We start from the raw sequence: 26,754 nt of genomic DNA on the forward strand, positions 1-26,754 counted from the left end.
CGGACACAACTGAAGCAACTTAGCATGCATGCATGCATTGGAGAAGGAAATGGCAACCCACTCCAATATTCTTGCCTGGAAAATCCCATGGACAGAGGAGCCTGGTGGGCTGCCGTCTATGGGGTCGCACAAAGTCAGACACAACTGAAGCGACTTAGCAGCAGCAGGTACTTCAGGGAGGAACTAAAGATTCTGTGACTGCTTTATGATTAATTTACTATTTAAATTGCTTATATTCTCCTGGCCCTTTTCAACCTTGGTCTCACCATGTTTATATCATTTCAATCATCAGTTCTTTTTAATGGAATATCTTTTTCCAGCCCTTCACTTTCAGTCTGTATGCGCCAGTCCAGGTTCGATGCAGGATACAGGAAGCTTGGGGCTGGTGCACTGGGATGACCCAGAAGGATGGTATGGGGAGGGAGGTGGGAGGGGGGTTCAGGATTGGGAACACGTGTACACCTGTGGTGGATTCATGTTGATGTATGGCAAAACCAATACAATATTGTGAAGTAATTCGCCTCTAATTAAAATAAATAGATTACCAAAAAAAATCATCAATTCTTAAGCCAAGTTTTTATGACTCAGGGGAGACTTGGAAGACCAAAGCTTTTCTACAAATGAACAACAGGCAGTGAACATGGTGGGTGTCTGTCCTTGGAGATTCCATTGAGTCCCGTTGAGCCCATGGATAAGCACTGTTCCCACCATCCTCACCCTTCACAGCTGTCCGTACCATTAGAATTCTTCGGACACTGGTCTCTCTCTTTCCAATATTTCGGAGCCTCTCGATATTATCAGATGTTCTGATTTATCAACATCAGTGGACTCGCTAAATGTGAAGTTAAAAAAATGGTTCATCATATTTACAAAGGGGAAGCATATATTTTAAATATATGTTTGTAAATACTGTGTATCATTGAGCTCTGAAATGTGTGAATTGCATTGAGTCTGGGTATAAGTTATAGAACTACTTTGTAGGAGTAGTTGAAAGAGCATTGGGTCAGGCTTCTAGGACACTGCAAACCAGTTCCACCTCTGCTACTTAAGTTTCTTCCAGAGAGGAGTCAGCTCAGGGCCAACTCTCTTTTGTATCCGTGTGTGCGTGCTAAGTCACTTCAGTTGTATCTGACTCATTGTAGCCTGCCAGGCTCCTCTGTCCATGGGATTCTCCAGGCAAGAATAGTTGCCATGACCTACTCCAGGGCAATCTTCCTGCCCCAGGGATCAAACCCATGTCTCTTGGGTCCCCTGCTTTGGCAGGTGGGTTCTTTACCAGTAGTCCCACCTGAGAAGCCCCCTCTTTGATATAAGGCTCCATATACGTCTTTCAGATCTACTAGTAAATCTTGATTTTTCTGGCTGAAGATGACCTTTCCCCCAACTCACTGAATTATATGATATTATAATGGCCATTTTCAGTTCAAGTGATATTTGGTTTATTTAAATATTAATGAAAATGAATCTTGCTCCTTCTGATTGGGTGATGATAGCTGTGTTTATAAAATGTATTATTTATGGGACACCTTATATCAGTTTTCTTCATTGTAAAATGAAGTCACTTGGAACCTTTGCTGTCACGGAATTGAGCATTACAGAATCTTTGAGTTCTAAGATTGAAAAGAAATTTAATGTTGGTTTCATCCTGCCGACTCCAATGCAGGAAATTCCACAATAAGAGCATTAAAAGATCAGCCTCCCATCTTTCCTTGAAGACATCCTGTGACAAAGAGTTCACTGTGGAGGTTAGGAGCATAGCAGAATGGTTCTAAATTTGTTACCCGGTTTCCCAAGTTCAAATCCAGGTTCCACTACCAATATGCATACTTTGTATGACTGAGCTGTCTGAGCCTTGGTTTCCTCTTCTGAAACAGAGAGACTGGGAATGCCTTCCTGATTGGAGTGTGAAGGCCTTCAATGAAAATAATATTTGAAGCTTTGATCTTTATCCTTTTCATCTTCATCACCATTATCATTGTTAGGTTTTACCTATTTTATCGGTTAACCAGATATTAGTATGACCAAGACAGATGCAGACACAATTCAGGAATACGTTCCTAGGTACTAAAGTCTTCGTTTCTCTTTTTCCCTAGGAAACTGCTCGGAGAACTCATGCAAGTGGAACTTACAGCTTCCCTGAGCAGACTCAGCATTCAGTAAGTGCAGCTGCTTTTGAGCGGTCATTACATAACTCCATCCATGGCTTTGATTGTGTTTGTGATGAAAAGCTCTCTTCTGCGGGCCTGGGGTTCCCACAAACACTTTGTTGCCTGCTCCTGTCTTTCTTTTTTTGCGCCACTACATTGGGTTCAGAGGTGAGAAGAGGCTTTTCTGGGTAGTATCTTGAAAAAGAACATAAGGAATGTCAGAGAAGAGTGAGAAGGGTGTGATGGGTTAAACCTACCATTACTGCCTGGGGGTTAAATTAAATGTGCTTTTGTTTTCTTTTTGTTCCCTGAGTTTTTCTCAATGCCCCTGTCCCAGTCACTGGAACCCTGCAAAGTCAAAAGAAATGGCAGGAAGCAGACACGTTAGTGAGACCATATATTTCTTGAGGCATTTCAGAGCAGAGCAGTTCTTTTTGCGCTTTCTGAGCCAGAATGCATTCCTCCTATATAAAAATGACTGTGAAAAAGAAGTTCTGTACTTTAAGATGCTGGGGTATGTTTTGGAAATTTCATTTGTTTTTAGCAAGTAAGCACTTTCTGCCGTCTGCCTTTCTCGTTGCACACAAGGACTTTATTTTTGGTGAAGTTAGCAGTATTTTGTCCAATTTCTCCCACTCTTATTTTTTTCTGATACACTAGCATTCAGAGTGGTGGTGGGGGTGACGCTGCATTCTCCATAAAGTCTCTGCCATCGGCCCGCTTCTGCCTGAGTTCTGTCGGTGAGCCACTTGTTTTCAGAAGAAATCTGTAATAATTTAGCCATAACTATAAAAATTTTAAAAGGCTTACTTAAAGAAATATTTATTTTTTTCCAAGATGTAGCTTCCTTCCTAGGTCTCGGAATTTCTTAGTATATTCTACTTCTGAGAGTGCTGGAGACTAATTTGATACATCAAATATCATAAAGGGGCAGGTAGAAATTGGTGGCTGTGGGACTCCAGGCCTGGAAGAGGCTGATCAAAGAGAATTCTTTCACCCTCAGTGGTGTTGCAAGACTCCTGTTATTGCTGTGGCATTTGCATATGCGAAGGGAGCCGGGAAACAGGAGGAGACAGAAAGAAATAAGAAAGATGATGTATTCGCCGCTCTCTCGCCACATCAGAATGACTAAGTGTAACCCTGATCAGCTAAAGCTTGTATCACATAGGAGATTAGACCCACAGCTTTTGTTCCCAATAAGAAAGGGAATTTCATGTTTAATTCCCTACATGCCACATCTATCCTTTAATGCCTTTGAAGTTCGGGCTACAGCATCCCTTGAAAACTGGGGAGATTTTGTTAGCGAAACAAGGAGAGGGCTGTTTGGCATGCAGTCTGTTCAGATCCATTTAGTGCCAAGTTAAGTATGTATGTTTCTCTAGCTGTTCCTGTTTCAAGCAGTGTCCTTCTGGACTTCTTGGTGGTGCTGGAGCAGGCCGGGGAGGAATGGGGGACGGAGGGTGTTGAGGGTGGGTTTTCCAGTGATGCATGCCCCTTCCACCTTTCTCTGTATCTTCTCGACACGATACAAATTACTGCTTCCCAGAAAGAAATCCGTGTTCCTTTCCAAGATTGGGGCTGAAGACTCTGACCTAGGGGAGTCTCTGGTCTCTGAGATAATTAGCACACTGTTGTAAGAAACTCATGTTAATTTGTCTATGGATATGGTATTTTCATATCTACAATTGCAGTCAGAAGAGGAAAAAAAATATTAATTTGCTGCTCCAAACCAGTGTGCAGATATCTGATAATTTTTTTAAAAAAAATTAAAAAGGAAGAAATGGAAAACTTCTCATCGGGGATGTTTAGAGCTGTGGCCCAACCTCCGTGCCTGATAGATTCTGATGCCTTCCTGTTATCATAGCTTCTCTGGCTCAGTGAATACCTCCACCAGCTCCCAGGGCCCACAAGTACGTAGGTGGAGTTCTGGGAGGTTGCTTGGTTACCAGGAAAGGAGATGATCTGGCATGTCCACTGGGCCATGTGCCTAGTCCTTGGGTCCCCTTCACCAGTCCCGTGTGTGGTACCTCATTGCAAGGGTTGGGAAACAACTCCAGCCTCTCATGGGATTTTATAGGGAGCAATGGCTGCAGTTGGAATTTTCTCAGATCTAACTCTGTGCCTGGGCTGATGCACTGGCTATCTTATTTTAGGCTGAGACAGGGTTGGATATCGTTGGCTTCAGAAAATCCGGTCCAATTTCCTGTTTTCAAAGTTTGGTGATCGCTCGTTGCTTTTATTTTTTCCCAGAATTCCCCATCTGTGTTAATCTTAGGACAGATTGGCCAATGTACATGATGCAGGGGGTTAGCTCACATGACCCTACGTGTGTGTAGGGCATCTCGTTCCCACATCCCTTTATGAGCTGCATCTAGACGGAAAGCTGCATAAAGCTGATTGTAGCACCATCAGCAGTTGATCTTCTGCCTCCGAGTAATTTCTTACAACTTTTATCTTTTTATTTAAGTGAATTTTAACAACACTTTCTTTTATTTTGGAGAATAGCCAATTAACAATGATGTCATAGTTCCAGGTGGACAGTGAAGGGACTCAGCCATACATATACACGTATCTATTCTCCCCCAAACCCCGCTCCCATTCAGGCTGCCACATAACTTTGAGTAGATTTCACTGTCCTCCAGCGTTTAAATTTAACTTCCAGTGGAAGCCTTCCTTTGACCTCTGTCTTCTGTCAGATTGCACTTTCATGGCATGCTGTGTCAGAATTAAAACTCATTCATTCGTTGAGCAAAAATTAATGTCATGTTTGTCTTTTTCTTTAGTCCAGTGCCATCCAGTAGAACTTCCTGTGATGATAGGATAGTTTTTATCTGTGCTGTGCAGCATGGTAACCACCAGCCGGATCTGGCCATCGAGCCCTTCACTTGTGGCCATCAGCACTAGGAATTGAGGAATTGAGCTTGCAGTTTTGTTTGTTTTTAATCAAATGAAGTTTAAGCAGCATGCTGTGGCTACTAACAGCCTACCACGCTGGGTAGGGCATCTGTAGACCAGAGGTCCTCTGAATGCAGGGGCGAAGTCTGAGTTGTCCATTCTTGTACTCAGGCTGTTAATCAGCTGATACAAGTCAGTGTGGAAATGGGTTGGTAAGCTTCTGCTGTCCCAGACAGTTAAGCATCTTTCACCCCTGCAATTCCATACGCCTTATCCCCCCATATGGACCCTTGATCCAGAACTAAAGGATTAATGATCTTCCTGCCTGGTCCTTTGGTGCCCTGACATGTGTCCATTCTAACTGGTTGGTGTCTGACTCATGCTGGTCATTAAATAATATATGTGTGTGCTAACTCACTTCAGTTGTGTCCAGCTCTTTGAGACCCTATGGACTGTAGCCCACCAGGCTCCTCTGTCCATGGGGATTCCCCAGTCAAGAATACTGGAGTGGGTTGCCATGCCCTCCCCCAGCTTATCCTCCTGACCCACATGGGTCAAACCCACATCTCTTACATCTCCTGCATTGGCAGGCAGGTTCTTTACCACCAGGGCCACCTGGGAAGTCCAAATACTATATAAGCTCTGATTATATTCACAGTGGTGACTGTAGTCATGTCCATAATAGACAATCAGTACTTGTTGGGTATAGTGGTGGGTGAACACCTGGAGTGATGGGGGGATGAACAGATGCCATGAGTGCGGCTCATCTTCTGCTGGAGTGTTATATAAGTGAGGATGACAGAACTGACCTTAGACCAGAGAACAGTCTGGGTCACCCTGATGCTGTTTTTTGTCCTCACCTTTCGCTGAGTATTCTTCTTCCAAGCTTCTACCTCTGCTTTGTCTGCTGCGGGGCCCAGAATACCTGGCTTCAGATCCGACACTGGGCTCTAGTGCCACGTGCAGCACAGGCTGCTGTATCTCTCCACTTACTTCTGGCTGTCATTTCTGACTCTAAATTCCCAATGTGAAAATCAGACCAGACCCCACTCACTCACCTAAGGATACCATTCTCCTCCCAGGGACCCCACTCCCAAGCTTTAGCCATCTCTGCCTTTGTCTTCCTCCTCATTCACAACCAAGAAAGAAATGAGTTTTTGATCTGGGTCTTCTAAAAGCCTCACTTCCATACCCTCTTGTTGGCACACACTCCACAAAGTCCTTCTTTACACGGTGAAGTCTTCCTAACTGGTCCTCATGCCTGAAGCCACCTTTCCCCTGGGTTCTATTCTATTTATGGAAGGAATAACATTCCTGAAGCATGAATATCATCTTGTTTAAAAAACTAGTTACTACCAAACACCCGCCCTTCTCTCAGAGGATCCCTAAATACCGTCTGTTCCAATTGGGCAAGATGATCTCTTGAGTTCTAAATATGTTTATTTCCCAACATCATGCATTTGCAATCCTCGGTCTCTTCCCTGTGGTCTTAGTATAGAAACTTCTGTTACGATCTCTGTGAAGACCCTCCTGATGAAAGAAGTTTTACCCATGTACTTGAGTTCCTTGATTCCCTTTTGTAGGAAAGAAAATACTAAGTCTCTTTTCAGTGTACAAGCATGACCCCCATGATCCTATTTTTAGAATCTGGAGCTCAGTGGAGCAGATAAGAGAACAGTGCAAGGGTGAACAGGAAGAGAAGGAGCAATGATGGTCACCCAGGGAGATGGAATTCTTTTGAGTTAAAGAAATCAGCAGCCTGACTGGGGGTGGGAGAGGGCGAGCATCACTGGGAATTCAAGAGGGAAGGAAGAACAAGAACAGGAACAACACAAGAGCATCAATTTCATCCATGTCCAGACCTCAGGAGGGTGTCTGCCATTTGGAGTCCCATGATCTAGAGGGCATAGAAAAAGATGCTCACTGACCTTCTCACTTTCATTGTCACTTAGCCAACCAGCTGCTACCACCAGACACCCTTGATCACACATCCCACATGTGTGTCTCTTGTCTCTCTTGAACTGCTGCCTAGCAGAGCCCTAAGGCATTCTTCCTTCTCTCCATGTCTCCCCTCTGCAGGATTGGGAGTAGGAATTCAGGGGATATTTTTGATTTAATGAGTATAAGGAAATGAGAGGTGAGAAAGGAGAGTGTAGGGAGAGAAATAAAAGAAGACAAGCATTTCCTTCTGCTCCTGTATTGTTCGAGCAGGGGAAGATACGAAAGAATGAAAATTATAAGGAAGATTTGTGTGAGGGTAGAATTTCAGGACCATGGATAGAGAAGAGAAGCCCGAAGTGGTACCTGGCTTGCGGTTCTTCATCATTTCTACCATGGTGCTCATCATGACCCATATTTATCCTGTTTATTACTTGTGTATTATCTGTCTCCTCCATTGGGCTGGAGGATATAGAAGGTATGGTTTGTGTCTTCCTTACTCACTGCTATATCCTATATCCCTAACACCTCTCAAATGAGAGGCACACATCTATTTTGAAAGAATTATTGAGCTGCATAGATTGAGGGTATGAAAGACGATCACACTATTTGTACTTTGAATCATTCTTCTGTCATTCCTAATCACTTACAATTCACCTCTATGCCATGTCTCATTCAAGACCAACCTCTGAAACATCAGGAGAGCTAGACTCATGTCCCGGCATTATTAATCGACTGTGTGAGTCTTCTTTCCCCCCTTTTTGGCTGTGCTGGGTCTTCATTGCTGCATGGCCTTGCTCTAGTTCCAGTGACGGGGAACTGCTCTCTAGTTCTGGTGCCTGGGCTCCTCATTGAGGTGGCTTTTCTTGTTGCACAGCATGGGCTGCAGAACACAGGCTCAATGGCTGTGGTGCACAGGCTTAGTTGCTCCATGGCATGTGGGATCTTCCTGGGCAAGGGAGTGAACCCATGTCCTGGATTGGTGGGTGGGTTCTTTACCACTGAGCCACTAGGGAAGTCCCAACCATGTGATTCTTAACAATACATTTGACCAAATTTAAGTTTCCTCATTAAAAATTGTAATAGTAACAGCAAGGAATTGAACTCCAGTAGTCTGGACCTGGGTTTCCTTGATGCCTCAGACAGTGAAGCATCTGCCTGCAATGTGGGAGATCTGGGTTCCGCCCTTGCATCAGTAAAATCCCCTGGAGAAGGGAATGGATACCTACTCCAGCATTCTTGCCTGGAGAATTCCACGGACACAGGAGCCTGTCTGGCGACAGTCCACGGGGTCACAGTCAGACATGACTGAGCAACTTTCATGCACTCATTCGGTCTGTAACTAAGGCCCCTTCCAAGTTGGAATTCAGTAAACAAACATGGAAGACAGAAACTAGGCCAAGGAAGAGAAGGCTGAGGGAGGGTATCATTATCTCAGCAAGGCCAAGATTGTTGAGTTATGACTAGAAGTGGTTCTTCACACCCCGACCTGTGGGCAGAAATGAGCCCCTTGTCTCCTGGACAAGAAAGAAAATATACCAGACACGTTGGGGACTAATGCAGTACTGATATTCTGCCTTCTGTTTTCTGTATTAATAGGTTGATAGGGCTTCCCTGGTGGCTCAGATGGTAAAGAATCTTCCTGCAATGCAGTAGACCTGGGTTCGATCCCTGGGTTGAGAAGATCCCTTGAAGGAGGGCATGGCAACCCACTCCAGTGTTCTTGCCTGGAGAATCCCATGGACAGAGGAGTCTGGCAGGCTTCAGTCCATAGAGTCACAAAGAGTCAGACACGACTGAGTGACTAACACACATACACAATAAGTTGATACTGATAAAGTTTGATCCACACACATAGATTGCTTTAGAGAATTAGAGGAAATAAAAGCAGATTTTGCCTGCAACCTCTCATACTGGCTTGAACACATAAGAGGCAAAATCTTGGTATTCATCCTGATTATTCATCAGTTCCCAGCTGAATGACCAAGGAAAACAATGACTCAGGATTTCTGCTAAATCCCTTCACTTAAGCTAAAGATTAGATCTACTTGCTGTTTCTATTTAACATTGTAATATGAAATATATATATATATATATATATATATATATATATATGTATATAAAGACATTGGTGAACCTGTGGCAATGGCTGGAAATTGCAAAGGACAAACAAAAATTTCAGTAAAGTGGCTGGTTATTGAGTTACAGCAACAAGGAATTTGGTTTCTCGGAGTAGAGGAAGCTACAGATTTTTTCAACTTTTGGCAGGCTCCACAGAAGGATAAACTTTCTCCAATTGCTGGTAGCCAGAACAGTTTTTTAAATATGTGACTAGTTTCTTTGGAACCCAAGTAATTAATTCCCACAAATAAAGATTCTTGACTCATTGAAAAATTATGTTTAAGAATGTCTGATCTATGTTAGCTTAAAGAAAGTTAAACAGGGATTTCTTCTTTGTGTAATGGGAATATGGAAACCCCAACTCTGTGCCTGGCATACAGTCAACACTAAATAAATGATAACAGTGATTACCATTTTTGTTATTCAGAACAATGGCATAACTGAGAAGTCGTCTCCTCTCACTGACTGACATGTGTGTGTGTGTGAGTATGTGCATGTTGGCAAGTTGGTTAATTCACTGGACCTCAGTCCCCATTTTTAAGGAGGATGAGTCATCTTGGAAAAACTGTATTATTGTACACTGCAGCTCAGTTCTTAGGAGAGTGACATAAAGAGAACACTCACTCTGTGATGTCTTCATTCATTCATTTATGAACAGATAACTATAGAGAATTATTGTGTTGGATTCTTGCTGGGTACTACGGATATTGCAGCAGACAGACGGACATGGGGTCCTGAATTTATGATAAAAGTTAAGTAAATAAAACATTCCAAGTTCTATTAACTATCCTAAACCATTCAGTCACAGAGAGACATATGTGTTGGGCTCAGAAGACAGGGATATGATTAGATTCATCTCAGACGTGGGCAAGGTCAACAGTTATCCACATTATAGGTAAATTCTTCTCTTCCATCTTCCCAAGCCAATTTTTTTTTTCTTCTTTTTGAGCTGGCTGGTCTTTGTTCTGGCCCTCTCTCACCCTTTACCTGCAGTGCTCTTGCAGGGCACTGCCCCCCCAGCTCCCCAGAAGTGACCATTTTCACAGAACACTGCTGGACTCTCCCCACCAAGTCTCTAAGCTTCCCTCTGCAGAATCAATGTCCATTTCCAGCTACTAATGCATTAATAACAGAAACGTCCCTGGCTGTGACCTACCTGAGTCATTACACACTAATCATCGGAGGCAATTTCAAGCAGATTGACTAGTGATCAGTGTCCTCCCCGGCGTCCAGGCAGGAGGACACACCACTGCCTTCATGGCCCGGGAGCAGATGGCTGAGAGCGTGATCGCTCACCACAGCTGGCGCGGCTCTGACTCTGGGAAGGGGACTCGCCATGTCTTGCATGCAAAGCCAGGCTCTCTCACCCAGGGGCTCTGCTCCAAGGGCCCACCTTCTGTTTCCAAACAGATTCCAGGCTCTCCCTGACCTTCTTTGTGCCCATTTGAAACTCAGTGCTCAAATAACTCTCTGCAGATGATGAGGAAACAGGATTGGCCTGCACCCCAGTCTTTCTAATAGACGTGGCTGCCACCAACCAGTCCAATTCCTCTCCCATGATTCAGTGTCATTCCTTGTCCAGATTCATGGTCCAGCGTGGGCCCGTGAACCAGTGTTCTGATCTCTTCCCTCAAGTTTTAGCTTGAGTTTTTGTTTTCCTGTTGCTCAGTCACTGCCCACGATCATTGTTTTCAGGGTGACACGATACATCCACAGAATGATGCCTTGCTTCCTTATTATGAAATATCTAGAAAGTTCCCATTCTTTTCACGAACACTATTATTGTCACAGTTAATGACTCAGGATCTATAGAGTCTTCTTCCTGGGATAACTTCCAGGGGATGTACCCCTGAGGGGAATTTACACAGTCAAAGGATAAGAGCATCTTTTTCACTTTGGGTGCATAAGGTCTCTTTTTAATTTATATACAAATGGACAGTTAATTTACAGCCAGCTCACTGTATTTTAAGTTTTCTACTCTTAACTGCCTATGTTTTATTAGCCCATAAGGAAGATTCAGGGAGTTCCCTGGTGGGCTAGTGGCTATGACTTCAAACTCCCAGTGCAGGAGTTCAGTCCCTGGTCAGGGAACTAGATCCCACCTTGCAGAACTAAGAGTCCATATGTCACAACTAAAGATCCTGCATGCGACAATGAAGATCAAAGATTCTGTTTCTCACAACTAAGACTCAATGCAGCCAAATAAATGAGTATTAAAAAAAAAAAGTACTGCCCCCTAAAAATAAAGAGAATTCAGATTATATTTAAGAGGAAGTAGGCAATGGAGTGGTAAATGTGAGTCGGATCAAATCTTTACCTTCAAGGCACTCACAGAGAAGGAGAAGCCAGATTAGGGAATAGCCCACTGCTCCCCCAAACAGCAGAGCCCTAAGGAAGATGGAGCTTCAGGACCACTGGCTTCCGGCACAAGACTCCATTTCTGAGACTAGTGTCATTCAAGAACCTTTCCCTTTGATCTGAGTTGAATGTCATGCTGTTTCTTGAGAAGGGTTTACAGACTCAGTGTATTGGGAGTCTCAGGTTCTCCAGTCCCATGTTTGCTGTTCAGTCACTCAGTCGTGTCCAGCTCTTTGCAGCCCCATGGACTGCAGCACGCCAGGCTCCCCTGTCCTTCACTGTCTCCCAAAGATTGCTCAAATGCATGTCCATTGAATTGGTGATGCCATCCAACCATCTCATCCTCTGTCACCCCCTTCTCCTGCCCTCAATCTTTCCCAGCATCAGAGTCTTTCCCAATGAATGGGCTCTTCACATAGGGTGGCCAGAGTATTAGAGTTTCAGCTTCAGCATCAGTCCTTCCAGTGAATATTCAGGGTGGATTTCCTTTAGGATGGACTGGTTTGATCTCCTTGCCATCCATGGGACTCTCAAGGGTCTTCTCCAGCAGCAGTCCCATGTATCCTTGTTATATCTATAAATTCATTTATGAGAACTCAGTTGTGTGCATTGTGTTCTCAGTCTAAGTTTATGAGCCATCCATTACAGTACACTCTGAAAAATTCTGTTGGTAGAAATTCATAAAAATTGCACACTGCTAGCTAAAGAAGCAGTGAGCCTTTTGGCTGTGTGTGCTCAGTAGACAGTGGGTTACATCTAGTCATCGAGGTTCATTTAGATTCAGGTAAAGGAAGCAGCAGTCCTGGAGGGAAAAACACAGACTTTAAGACAAATAAATGGGGATTCAAATCTTGGCTCTCTATTTATCCGTCCTGCAAGTTTGGGAAAGTTATGTAACTTTTGTCAGCCCCAATGTCCTCTTCGATAATGAGGAAAGCAGTCACAGGCCAAAGGTTTCTTGTGAAGATTAAATGCAGATTCCTTTTGGGGAGGAGAGGGCATCTGTTTGAGGAAAGCCACTGGGATGGAGAATAGAATACTGAGAGCAGAACCTTGGCAGCAGTCAGCTCAGCAGAATAGAGAAGCAGAAACATTTTTCTATTGGGATTTCCCTGGTGGTCCAGCGGTTAAGACTCTGTGCTACCAAAGCAGGGGGTAACAGGTTTGATCCCTGGATAGGGAACTATGATCCCACATGCTATGTGGCATGACCAAAAATCTAAAGAAAGAAAGAAATAGGAAGGAAAAAAAAAAAAGTAAATTGGAACAAAAACGAAAACATGGCTCTGTTTCAGTTGAGGGAGACCTGGTTGTGGTTCTGACGGGCAAGAAGATGGAAGGACAACTGAGGCAGAGGACAGAACCAGCAGGTTGGTGGGGATGCGACCACATATGAGGGGAAGGCCCTCACATGGCCTGGACTAGAGGTCAGTTTGAAGTCATTTGCCTTGTCATAATCCAATCGTTCACTCTGTCTGCCTGTTTGCCGACTCCCAAGAGTGAAACTAACCTTTCACTTCAAAACACTTACATTTAAAATGTTTTTGAGGGACTTCCCTGGGAGCCCAGTGGTTAAGACTCCAGGCTCCCAGTGCAGGGGACACAGGTTCAATCCCTGGTCAGGGAACTAAGATCCCGCCTACTACACTGTGCAGCCAAAATTTAAAAAAAAAAAATGTTTCTGAGAGTGAGCTTTTTATAGATGTTTCCTGAAGTGTTGTGTTCCTGTCTGGGTCCGTGCTGAGCAGAACTGATGTTGTCCTCAGTCATTCTGAAGGTGACAATGAGTGCAGGACATCTGCTCCCACCAGGCCTTGGGCTAAACTTTGTACACGAAGCTCTGTACCTTCTTTCATCCACAGGAGGACCTGTGAGATGGGTCCTGCTAATGCCTACAGTTTCGCAGATGGGGAAACCGACCCTTGAATGGGTTACGTGGGCTGCTCATACTCAGATGGCCAGAAAGTGGGGGGGTGGGGCTGGGCTGGACTCTGGCCATCTCAACTCTGGAGTCCACTATTGACCACTGTATACTAAGTTCTTTCTACGTGTAGGACCTGGGTCCAAAGTGCCAACAGGGCTGAGCATTTTAGTCCAGAAATAGTGGCAAGGAGTTTTGGCTGCAACAGAGGTTGGAGGCTTGTGGCACCTAAACATCTCAGTAATATCTTATTCCTGTTGTTCAGTCACTAAGTGGTGTCTGACTCTTTGCGCCCTCATGGATGGCAGCACCCCAAGCTTGCCTGTCCTTCACCATCTCCTGGAGCATCTAGGTTGTTTTTATTGTCTATAGTGTAGGTGACATTGATGACTGGTATGATTAAAGATAAAATTTTGTGGAGCTTTCCTTTCTCTTCCTCTTCCTCTCCATGCAAAGAAAGAATGAGAAACATGATGTATGCTACACCATGAACACAGAAACTGCAGCATGGTCTGTGGTTACCAGGGATGTTGCATTGAACGGAGACTCCTGATAGTCGAGCCTAGTAGGTCCACCTAGAGCCCCAGGCCTAAGTCCTTCTGTTGCTCAACATGCTTGTACAGTAAGTCCCCTACATACAAACCCTCAAGTTGAGAACTTCCAAAGATATGAACGTGTGTCTAGTTCCGGCAAGGAACCGAAACCTGTGCCATCAACACCAGATGTGAGCCAAAGAGCAGCTTGTCCTCCATCTCCTACTGTTGGTGACCCTTCAGCTCTCCCGTCTCCCACCTTCTCTCCCTGCCCCAGTCAGGACCTCTTCTCGCCTGTTCACTTGATGCCAGCCCCTGTATGCCAGCTGCTGTACTCTGCTACTGTACTTTTCAACATACCATCCTGTAAGATTGAAAATGTTTTCTCTATTTCTTGTGTTTGTTGATGTGCTATTTGTGTGAAAAGTATTATTAACCTATTACAGTACAATACTATACAGCTGATTGTGTTAGTTGAGTAACTAGGCTAACTTGGTGGACTTGCAAGCAAGTTTAACTCATGAACATGCTCTTGGAATGGAACTCGTTTGTATGGAGGGGATTTACTGTAGACTCAAGGTGGGCTGCCGTCTATGGGGTCGCACAGAGTCAGACACGTCTGAAGTGACTTAGCAGCAGCAGCAGCAGCAGCAAAGTGGCTTGATTCTTCCATCAGCATTTTAACTGGGTTGCAACTGAAGTTCAGTGCTGAGAGCAACAACAATTAAACAAAACAAAACAAAACAAAGGTGAGGGAGTGACCAGCAAGGAACTAAATTGTCCCTTTGAGATGTTATATGTAGCACTTGTTGTTCTTGTTCAGTCTCTCAGTTGTATCGACTCTTTTCCACCCCATGGGCTGCGGCACGCCAGGCTTCCTTGTCCTTCACTATCTCCTGGAGTTTGCTCAAACTCATGTCCATTGAGTCAGTGATGCCATCCAACCATCTCATCTTCTGTCACCTCCTGCCCTCAGTCTTTCCCAGCATCAGGGTCTTTTCCAATGAATTTGCTTTTATACAATCATATTCTTGCCTGGGAAATCCAATGGACAGAGGACCCTGCCAGGCTACAGTTCATGGGGTCACAAGAGTCAGACATGACTTATTGAGTAAACCACCACCACATATATATAATATACATGTGGATAAAGAGTCAGCCTGAAATGTTGGAGACATGGGTAGACAGGGGTAGACATGGGTTCAGTCCCTGGGATGGGAAGATCCCCTGGAGAAGGAAATGGCAGCCCAATCCAGGATTCTTGCCTGGATAATCCCATGGACAGAGGAACCTGGCAGGCTACCATCCATGGGCTCGCAAAAGAGTCAGACATGACTCAGCACGCATGTACACATATATAGTTTAACACTATGAATATTCATAGGTGTTTTCACAGTTATCTTAATACAGAATTATGAGACTGGGGAAGTGAAGAAGGATTACATCTATCTCAGTCTAAAGTAAAAACGACTTGTTATTCAGAGCACAGGGTCCTGCTTCCACATGGTGGCCGCTGTCTCAGGTCGGGTTACAAGCTCCTTTCTTAAGGCTGACTCTGCAAACATGACTTTGAACAGCCAGGCAGTGCCCCCTCTGCACAGAGCTCCTGAGAAGGCTTGTACATCTTTGCATCCTTCTTCAGCAGTCCTCACGGTGCTGAGCTCAGAGCTGTGGATGGTATGATATGTGTCAAGCCCTCTATCCTCCCTGTGAGAGCTTTGATCAGGGATGTGGTCAAAGGTGAGGCGTCAGAACTGGTTCCCCACCGTCCCTGTGATCCTCGTCCTTGTCTCTTCCCAACAGGAATTGCCCTCCCACTGTATCCGACAGGCGACTAGAGCCCTGCTTTCATGCACTGGACAAATACGCATTGAATCCTCTTCTATGCCAGGCATGGTTCTAGCTGCTGGGGACAGAGTGATAAACAAGACAAGCGAGTTCCCAAATCCATGGGGCTTATAGTTCTCCAGAAGAAGCAAATATTAGACAAACAGTCATACAAATCAACATACGTTCTGTGCAATAAATGCACAGCATGTTATAAGAACCTGGACAGAGTGTGGTGGGCTTCCCATGAGACTCAGTGGTAAAGAATCCTCCTGCCAGGGCAGGAGATGCAGGAGACAAAGGTTTGATCCCTCATCAGGGATGATCCCTTGGAGTAGGAAATGGCAACCCACTCTAATATTCCTCCCTGGAAAATTCCATGGACAGAGGAGACTGGTAGGTTTCAGTCCATGGGGTCACAAAGAGTTGGGCACCTAAGTGCACACACAGGTGCAGAGTATGGTAACTTAATTTGAGATCAAGGAATTGATATTCAAGTTGAAACATTCTAGGGAAAAGTCTCTGGGTAGGTAGGGCAAGACAGTTAGGACTTTTGAAGAATTAAAAGAAGATGTGGGAAGGGAGTGCTATAATGGAGGCCTTTGATGGTATTAGATGAGTGGACAGGGAGAGAGATCCATCAAAGTACAGATTTCAGGTTTTATTCTAAGTGCCAGATCAACCATTAAAAGATCTGGAAAGTAAGGAACATGATCATACTTGTGTTTTTAAAAATATCACTCTGGCTACTATATTGAAATTGTCTTGGATGGAGGCAAAGTGGAAGAAAGGATAGCAGGTATGAGGTATGTTAAAATAGTCAGAGGGAGGGCTGACATTGGCTTGTTGTGGGGTTGTGGCTATGGGGTGGAAAAAAGGTCAGGGATCCTCTCTGCCTGCTTGTCTACCTATTTGCCTATCTATGTAGGTATGGGTACATCTATCCATCCATTCATCCAGCCACCCACACATCCACCCAACCTCCCTCCCTCCCTCCATCCATCCATCTACCCAACTACCATACCACCCACCCTTTCCATCTATCCTTCTTTCATCTACCTACGCTTCGTCCATCCATCCATCATCCATCCACCCACTCATCCACCCAACCCTGTCTCAATCCATCTATCTATCCACCCATCCACCACCCACCTGCTCGCCCACTTAACCCCTCTCCATCCATCTACCCATCCTCCCATTTACCACCCACCCATCCACTCAACCTGCCTCCCTCCATCCATCCATTCATCCACCATACCATCCATCTTCCAGCCATCCATCCATTCTTCCTTCCTCCATCCATCATCCAGCCATCATCATCACCTATTCCATGTTGCATAAAATCCACTTGCTCATTTTTTTAGTGCATCAGTGAGCAGTGCCACTGTATTCTAAGTCCTACAGAAGTCACAACACTGTTTTTGTTTTGTTTGGGGATTTTCTGTATTGCTCCAGGAATAGGCAGATAGTTCTTTCCTCCCCTATTAAAGTTTGTTTGGAGGCAGTCCTGTTGGCTCCCTCATTTCCCTTTGCTGCTGTTTACCTCGGATGACACTGTTTGCTTTTACATAAGCTCCTCATGCTCTGAAGGCTGACATTCTTAATCATCCTGTCACCTGTGTTACAGCGGGCTGCTGAAAAGATACCAGGTACGCCTGTAGGAGCTCAGGCCATCTCAGCAGTTTGTGGAGCTCCAATGGGATGTGAGGTGGTGGGGAGGTAATTAGTTTAGCCAGATGTAAATAGAAGAAGACTGAAGACACCACTAATATGCGGATGCCTAGGAGGAGGGGCGGCCGGCTTCCTTTCAGATTTGAGGAAGAATAATTGAATCCATAGCTATGAAAATGAAAGCAACATTAAGAGACTTTTATGGCAGTGTATGAGGTGGGAAGAGCTAAATTCAATCAATGTGAATTTACTGAGTGCTTATTATGTACCTGTCACTGTGTGAGGCATTTTAGCCAAACAAAGGGGAAAATAATAGCAGGACATAAATAAGTCTTTATATTCGCCGTGGGAAGTCAAGATTCCAGAACAGGAGGATGCTTCAAGCATATATTAGAAAGGTTGAGCAGCAATTATAAGCTGTATTAATAGGTAGCACTGTTAGAGCTTTGACTATACGACTCTGTGACTATGATTAATTTGCTTAACCTCTCTGAACATCAAGTCTCTCATTTATGAAATGTTCATATGACAGCATGGAATGCCATTGCATACACAGAAACACACACAGACTGTGCACGTGTGCGCACACACACACACACACACACACACACAGGTCGGTTAGGGTTCTTCAGGGCTGCACTGGTGGTATTGTGCCAGGTAGGCAAGTGAAGAACATGCCCTTCACTAGACTCTTTTAAAGTCTACTATTTTAGCAAATTATTTAAAATATCTACATGTTTAGAGTAGAGTAAGTCAGCATAAACCTTGACATGGACTAGAAAAGTAAATAGGTGTTGGAAAAACCATAAAGATAAGGCATCCAGTCCCATCACATCATAGCAAATAGAAGGGGGAAAAAAAACTGGAAGCAGTGATGATTTTTCTTTTCTTGGGCTCCAAAATCACTGTGGATGGTGACTGCAGCCATGATATTCAAAGATGCTTGCTCTTTGGAAAGAAATCTATGACAAACCCAGATAGCGTTTTAAAAAGCAGAGACATCACTTTGCCGACAAAGTTCTGTATAGTCAAAGCTGTGGTTTTTCCGTGTATGGATGTGAGAGTTGAACCATAAAGAAGGCTGAGTGCTGAAGTATGGGTGCTTTTGAATTGTGGTGTTGGAGAAGACTCTTGAGAGCCACTTAGACTACAAGGAGATCAAACCAGTCAATCCTAAAGGAAACCAACCCTGAATAGTCATTGGAAGGACTGATGAAGCTAAAGATGAAGCTGAGGCTAAAGCTCCAATAGTTTGGCCATCTCATGGTGAAGAGTTGACCCACTGGATAAGACTCTGACGCTGGGAAAGGTTGAGGGCAGGAGGAGAAGGCAACGGCAGAGCAGGACATGACTGAATGGCATCACCAACTCAGTAGACATGAATTTGAGCAAACTCTGGGAAATAGAGAAAGACAGGGAAGCCTGGCATGCTATAGTCCATGGGGTCGCAAAGACTTGGACATGACTTGGTGACTGTACAACAGCAACAAAGATTTTCCTGATGGTGCACACTTCTCTCTGTTACATAAAAGGTATGGGGCTTATGCAAGTTAGTATATTAGCTGTGTTTTTCAAAGCATGGGCCTTTCTATTAATAGTAGATCTTAGTAGTTGAAATCATACTGAAGTCTTCCTTGTATTCCATTTCTGACATCCGTGATATACACTGACATTCTCAGGGTCCTAATACATCTTTCCCGTGCATCTTGCATGTTGAAGGTTTTTTTTTTTTTTTTTTGGTTTTTGCATCTGATACACAAGACTTCTCCATTTCTAGTCTTTTTGAGAATTCAGTTCCTTTTTAAACATCTCTCCTTATCATTCTAACTTCTCTTTTACCTCGTAGTCATTTCTATCATTTGTCTAACTCTTCACTAGCTTTTCATTCTTGTTTTCAGAATTCTCTCTGTAGGATGCACTCATAATTTCTACACAACTGAATACTCTTAAAGTTTTTATTAAAAAAAATATAGATATTTTCTTACATGCTGTGTTGAAAATAAGACAACAGGAGTCACATGCTAAGCTTCAGGTTTCTCAGAAATAAAACCTTAAAACAAGTCAGTCAGAAATTGCCTGATCAACACTGGTTATCTGCCCAATAGACTGCTATCCCCTAAAGGAAAGTAACCTTGAAATAAACAATCCCCCCCTTTTTTTTTTGCCGAATATAGCTGCCTTGTTCCAGCTCCCTTCTGCCTATAAAAATCTTTCATTTTGTACAGCTTTTCAGAGCTCCTTTCCGTCTGCTTGATTAAATGCTGCCCAATTCATGAATTGTTGGATAAAGCCAATAAGATCTTTAATGTTTATTCAGTTGAATTTTTAAAATAGTTTTCATTAAGTTTAAGATTGGTGATGTATATTTAAACATATCTCATAGGCATTATGGAGAAGGCAATGGCACCCCACTCCAGTACTCTTGCCTGGAAAATCCCATGGATGGAGGAGCCTGGTGGGCTGCAGTCTGTGGGGTCGGTGAGTCAGACACGACTGAGCGATTTCACTTTCACTTTTCACTTTTCATGCATTGGAGAAGGAAATGGCGACCCACTCCAGTGTTCTTGCCTGGAGAATCCCAGGGACAGGGGAGCCTGGTGGGCTGCCATCTATGGGGTCGCGCAGAGTTGGACACGACTGAAGCAACTTAGCAGCAGCAGCAGCATAGGCATTATAACTTGGTAAAACATATTTTATAAATAAATGCTTAGAATCACAGAGCATTTTTCTTAAGAAGAACCTGCATATTACCTGACAGTTTCATTATTTACCAATTAATGATTTATCATATCACTAGATGATTCTCTATCTCCTCATTTATTGGTGAAAGAAAAGAAAACCGCCTTTCATTAACCATCAGAAGGACATAACTACTTTATACCCTGAGGGCTAAAGAACAATTTAAGTGAATTAAAATTACTTTTATTTTTACAGTGATGGGGTCGGAAATGGAATGGCTAGACTCAGAAGGATTTTTCTAGAGATGGATTTTAACAGTTGAATAGACTTGCCTTGATTAAAGAAGGAAATAAGAACTTGGAGAGGAAATGCAAGTATTACTTTAGGGTTATTGAGAAAATCTGGCTCACGGAGCTGAGCAGGACAAGGAGAACTTGTCAGCCACTCAAGACAAGTTGTTTTATTAAAAGTCAACTGAATGTGCCAGAGTGGTCATTCTCTACTGAGAAGTAAGGCTCAAATTCCCATGGATTTTGTGTTCTCGAATCTGAGTATCTGGATTGACTTGTAGGGAGATTCGTATCTAGGCTTAGTGAAATCAAACTTAAGACAGAGGGCGGGCACATAGATGTCTTCTTGCTTGCCAGGTCTGATGAAGAGAGGCTTCCTGTAGTTTTGTTGAGGAGAAGGCATCTGAGCTCAGCGGGCAAGTGCTGTGATGGATTAGCAATGTCTTCCAGGTGTACAGGAAGGGGGCGGGGTGGCAGCACTAGAGCCAAGTATCACCATCCTACCTGAGACAGGGCATCTTCCCTTGTGATCAGAGACAGGGGGTGCTGTTTGCTTCTGGAGACTGTGTCCACTTGACTTGATGCCTAAATATTAAGATGATTTCATTTCATTAAAACTGTCAAGGAGAGGGGAGCGATGGCATCTTAGAGCCCCGTGAGGATACTACGGTTTACTTGGGGATACCTATTAGTATTTCTAACCCAATTCCTTTTCAACACAATGGTTTAATTGTAGGAAGAGTTGTTTAGGGAATACTGTTTGATGGGGTTTAATCAATTTATGCTATTGGCTTCTGCTGCAGATTATATCGTTCAACACACAGGGCAGACTTGATTCCATTCATCTCAGGGAAAGGCGATTTAGAATGGAATACGGCGGCTTTGAAGCTGCTGTTCTTATTTCTGAAAGTGGATGGGTCCCAGGTGGAAGGTCTTGGCACTGTGTGCTGCTGTGTCCTTCCTGAATCTCTGTAAGCAGATGCTTGATCAGAGAACAGAGCCAGCGAGGGGAGGAAGTTGTCAAGATGTGCTGTTGGTAAATGTGTCTAGGGAGACTGACGTTTTCTTAACCACCCCTCTTAATCATAATAAAAATGTAGTGAATTTGAAATTTTAAAAATAGATAAAAATGAAAAATATATCATAAAACTGTATAACCTGCCTTACGATACTTTTTTTTTTATCAAATGTTTTCTTTTGTATTGGAGTATAGGTAATTAATGAGCTTCCCTGGTGACTCAGACGGTAAAGAATCCGCCTGCAATACAGGAGACCTGGGTTAGATCCCTGGGTCAGGAAGGACCCTTGGAGAAGGGAATGGCAACCCACTCCAGTATTCTTGACTGGAGAATCCCATGGACAGAGGAGCCTGGTGGGCTACAGTCCATGGGGTCACAAAGAGTTGAGAGTTGAACATTGAGCAACCACCTAGCCAATTAACAATGCTGTGGTAGTTTCAAGTGAACATTGGAGGGACTCAGTAAATATATATGTATCCATTCTCCCCTAAACCCCCCTCCCATCCAGGCTGCCACATAACATTGAGGAGAGTCACAAATGTTAAACAATAGGTCCTTGCTGGTTACCCATTTTGAATATAGCAGCATGTACATAACCTGCCCAGGAAAATGAAGTTATGATTGCTGGGGCAGGGGGCAGGGAGGGAGAGTAAGGGAGTCTGGGAAGGTCATGTGATATTTTGTGCATCTATTATCACGTGCATTACCTGGTTTTCTAGGTGTAGAATAAGCATCAGTGGCAGGTGAGGGAAGCAGGGAGCCAGGGGAGCAGAGCTGATGGGCTGTAGACTCAAGCCGCCATCTTTGAAACCAGAATCAGTTGGTTAGCAGCTTCTGGTCCTCTCTGAGCTTGGACTTTTTCATCCAGAAGATGGATCAACAAATCAGAAGGATTAATAACTGTTACTGATCTTTAGTCCCTCTTGCTGATAAGGACACTGGGTCAAAGAAGTCAAAACCCGTAGGTGGTAAATGTCAGAGCTGGAATTATCCTTTGGAGCTCCTAAGAGACAGTACGTTGTGAAGTTCTGTAGGGAGACCTGGATTTATTATCTGAATATGGGCTGGATTTTGAATCTAAAACTGGTCCTTCAGCTCCAACCTTGGCACACACTATCTGTGAGCTCTTTGCTGATTCCAAACTTCTCTTGGCCTCAGTCTCGTCATCTAGGAAAGCCTTAAGGTTCCCTAAAGGGCTGGTGTGAGAATCATATGATGCAGCAGATGTCACAGCGGTTTTCACAGCAGAACGCACCATGCCGATGGAAGGTAGGGATCCAAGCAAGATCAGATGTGTAGCTGCAGGAGAAGGGCAGGAAAGACATGGAACATCCCTTAGCCCAGGGGCGCAATTGATCTAGAACAAACATTTCCAGGCTGCTTGGATCCTAGCTAGAGTTATAGCATATCTGATAAACATCAGATTCAGTAAATATCATTTATTGAAAGTCTACTACATACAAGTTACTCTTTCCATTTTCTCTGTGATTAAGGGCTGCTTCTAACACAATCCCTATCTTAGAGGAATGTAAAATTGCATTGAGAAAAGCATTTTTCAATCTGACCCATTTTTTTTTTTTTTTGGAAACTTAAAGATTTAGAGTAGTTTTTATTACTCAACAATTTCTTTCCATGAGGCTATTCTAGAAATGCTCTCTCTCTCTCTCTCTTTTCTTCTCTCTCTCTCTCTGTCCAAGAAGTATTCCCTCAGCCACACTGGTCCCCTAATTTCCCTTCTCAAAATACCGAAAAAGTATGCCCCTACAATGTCTAATTGTCTTCTTAGTGGTGCATTTAGAGTCAAAGATGGTGATGCCAAGTCTTGTCCATGTCCTGCTTTCCCGACAGGGATAGTTTCTGAAAAGGGAATCTGGGGTGAGAGGTATGAATCACTGCCCTTTTTCTGTGAAAAGCCAAGGTTGTACCAGGGCGACCCAACCTGAAGCAAACCTAAAATATGAATGACTGATGGAACGGGGATAGGAAACTATGTTGCAGGCTGAGAGAGTCAAGATCATACAGAAGTTACAGGGTACGGATGGATGAGAACCAGTGATTCAGAAATCGGTCTCTTAGCAGAGCGTGTAGCAGGTGAGCATGCAGGGAGTCTGACATAGCTGCAGGGGTTATGGGCCTTCTAAGCTGTGCCCCTTGGGTCAGTAGCTAGGGGTCCGGGCAGACAGCAGTGGGGGCTGGAGCCAGTGGTGGGCACACTGTGCTGCAGGGCCCTCTGCAGGCGCTTGTGTGGTGGCAGACCTTATTTTCTGCACAGAGTGTGTAGCAGAGTGTGGAGCGCTCTCCCCTGTGCAGCCTGGCAGAGGCAGGCGTGCAGTCTAAAAGGACACATGTCTTACACATGTTGTAAGACACCCAGTACCACTTGCTGTCTCTACTTTGTCTCTGATAAATACATGTCTTAGGAAGGACTGAATAATCACTTGGCATCATGCATCTTTATAAGAGCATCTCTGTGAAAGATGTTTTAAAGGAGCACTAGCAGAGAAGGGTCCTGCACTAAGAGGAAGTCTTTTCCTTTCGAATATCCCTACAAAGGCATCTGTTTGTCTTCCTGGTGGGCCAGCATCCTCTGGGAACCAATCAGTGCTTATCAGGAAGGCAGTGGGCTCTTATCTCAATCCTAATTCATGCCAACTCACTAAATGGGTCAGGAAAGGATGATTTTAATTCTCACACTTTGGTTTTATGCTGTATGAGTTATAGGCAACACTAGACACTTTCATCCAGGAAGTCTGTATTCTGGAGAAGGCTCTTGAGAGTCCCTTGGAGATTAAGGAGATCAAACCAGTCCTACAGGAAATCAATCCTGAATATTCATTAGAAGGACTGATGCTGAAGCTGAAGGTCCAATACCTTGGCCACCTGATGCGAAGAGTTGACTCGTTGGAAAAGACCCTGATTCTGGGAAAGATCAAGGGCAGGTTGGAGAAGGGGGTGACAGAGGATGAGATGGTTGTACGGCATCACTGACTCAATGGACATGAGTTTGAGCAAACTCCAGAAGACAGTGAAGGACAGGGGAGGCTGGCGTGCTGCAGACCATGGGATTACAAAGAATCTGACAGGACTTAGCAACTGAACAATAGCAATCTGGCAGTGACAATAACAAAATTTTGTCCTTTGCCATTAAATATAATATTTTATGAATGTTTTATTATCTCTATCCCTGTTTTTAAGTTTTTTTTTAAGATTTTTTTTAATGCGGACCATTTTAAAAGTCTTTATTGAATTTGTTACAATGTTGCTTCTGTTTTATGGTTTTGATTTTTTGGCCACAAGGCATGTGTGATCTCAGCTCCCTGACTAGAAATCGAACCTGCATTCATTCCCTGCATTGGAAGATGAAGTCTTAATCACTGGACCAGCAGGAAAGTCCCATCCCCCACCATCCTTGAATGCCTTCCTCCTCCAATCCATAAACATATACATGCCTATTTGCTCCACAATTATAAGCTTTTAAAGGGATTATATCAAGATTGCCTATCATTTATAGCACATGACTACTTTAGCAACTTTCCATGCATTAAAGTTTATTAAGGTGCTGTCTATGGTAATACTTGAAGCTACTTACTAGAATACGACTTTGCAGATTTTAAAGCAAAAACTCCAGGGGTATTCCTGGGTAAGAATCTGAATTTTGAATAGGCACACAACATGATTTTTATCAACATTTTAAAACCACAGACTTATATAGATAAAGCCAAGGCTAATTCTCATACAATTTGAACATTAGGACCAAAAATTTTTTTGTAAAACTTGGTCTCTGGGTGAAACTTAAGTTCTTGTTTTTTTTCTTTCTTTTAAGAGAAGGAGTGCTTCAAAGGTTAGAAATCCTCAACAGAGAATACCTGGCCACATAATTCTGAACTTATTGCTCTTTTAAGATACAGAATAGCACCCAAGAGACCCAAAAAAGTTCATTCTTCTCCAAAGAACCAACTTTTCTAAGTTGATACCATTATCATAATTTATGTTTCTTTTTGAGAGCGCAGAACATTTCAAACACTACAGAAATTTATCCAAAAGCATTTGACATTTGCTTTTGACGTAGGTATATGATAAAGATTTGCTTCACTGAGTGACTGAGTGAAGAACCCATCACATCACACAGGAAAATGATGGAAATCAGCTGGGAAGTATCCTGTGTGGAGTCATAGCCTTCATGGGACTGACTTTATCACAGAATTGGGTAACGCTCAGGATGTAGTCACTGGAATAGATGTAGGTAATTAAAGAGAAGTATAAGAGTGGAAGGAATATATTAGAAACATGTGCACATGCAGTAAAAGGTGATGAAAAGTTAAGTCTATTAATTCATTTATGTTTTATCAACTGCCTACTGTATGCCACGCCCTGTGCTACTGAGGAAGACAGACTTGATAAGGTGATCAGACACCCCAGATTTCCCCGAATCAAAGGATTTCCTGAGGGGTGGGACTTCTGCACTAAAACCAGGCAAATGCTGTGATAGCTAGGATGAGTCCAAGGCTCTGGACTTGAAGAAGTGCTAACAAGTATGATGGATGTTGTAGGTGCTATGGGATCGTGAAATGGGCATTGAATCCTCCGAGAGGACTCAGGAAGGTTGGGTGTTATGGGAAAGTCAGAGATCACTCACCCATCACTGAGGTCTGAGTAGGACCAGGCTGGGAGAGACCATTCAAGGGGGCAGTCCAGCATCTTTGGGGGGACTGTGACCCAGGAGCCTGAGAAAACCCACAAGAAGAGGGGTGAGGGGTGAACAGAAAGTGGTGCAAAATGCAGCTGCAGAACTGGGCAATGTCCAGCCTCGTTTGGTACTTAGAGAGCACATATTAACTTCCTACTAAGTGCAAGTGGTGTGGGTTGAAGCTGGACTTGGCTTCTTCCCGGCCAGAGGTTGAGATCTGGACGAGGCAGTGAGAATGCTGCATCCTGCCCACTAGACCAGTGGTCAGGGACAAGGCCCTGGCACTTTGGCTTTGCAGAGAAGAATTCCCACAGAGACAGGAAGTGGTGAAACGAGTGAAGCATTTATTAGGAGGAAAAGAGTTTAGTACATGTGGACAAACTCAGAGTCACACCCTCGTGGCAATTTGAATCACTTATATTGGGCATTTCTTTCAGGTTTCCTTCGGCCAGTCTTCTTGCTTTGCCTAGTTCTGAGTCTGTATTTGGTCCATCTCAGGACCCTCCCACGTGTGCACACGCATCTCTCAGCCAAGATGGATTCTAGCAAAGAGGCCTTCAAGAAGATTTGACATCACTCCCCTTTTTACCTCCATGGAGCTTTCTAGTTGGGAAAAATCCCTTGACTTTGAGAATGACAAATATGTGGTTTCTAACCTTTAATCTTGG

General features: G+C 43.8%; 1 protein-coding gene across 8 annotated transcripts in view; it reads left to right on the top strand.

The window, feature by feature from the left end:
* RBFOX1 (RNA binding fox-1 homolog 1) overlaps positions 1-26,754 on the top strand; it is a 2,444,696-nt gene that overhangs the window by 1,015,625 nt on the left and 1,402,317 nt on the right. For all 8 annotated transcript variants that reach the window (XM_061401054.1, XM_061401052.1, XM_061401049.1 and 5 more), the window contains exon 5: positions 2,094-2,156. In XM_061401054.1, the coding sequence (XP_061257038.1) occupies positions 2,094-2,156 (63 nt within the window). The remainder of the gene's footprint in view (positions 1-2,093; positions 2,157-26,754) is intronic.

This window comes from Bos javanicus, chromosome 25 (genome assembly GCF_032452875.1).
Source record: "Bos javanicus breed banteng chromosome 25, ARS-OSU_banteng_1.0, whole genome shotgun sequence".
NCBI lineage: Eukaryota > Metazoa > Chordata > Mammalia > Artiodactyla > Bovidae > Bos > Bos javanicus.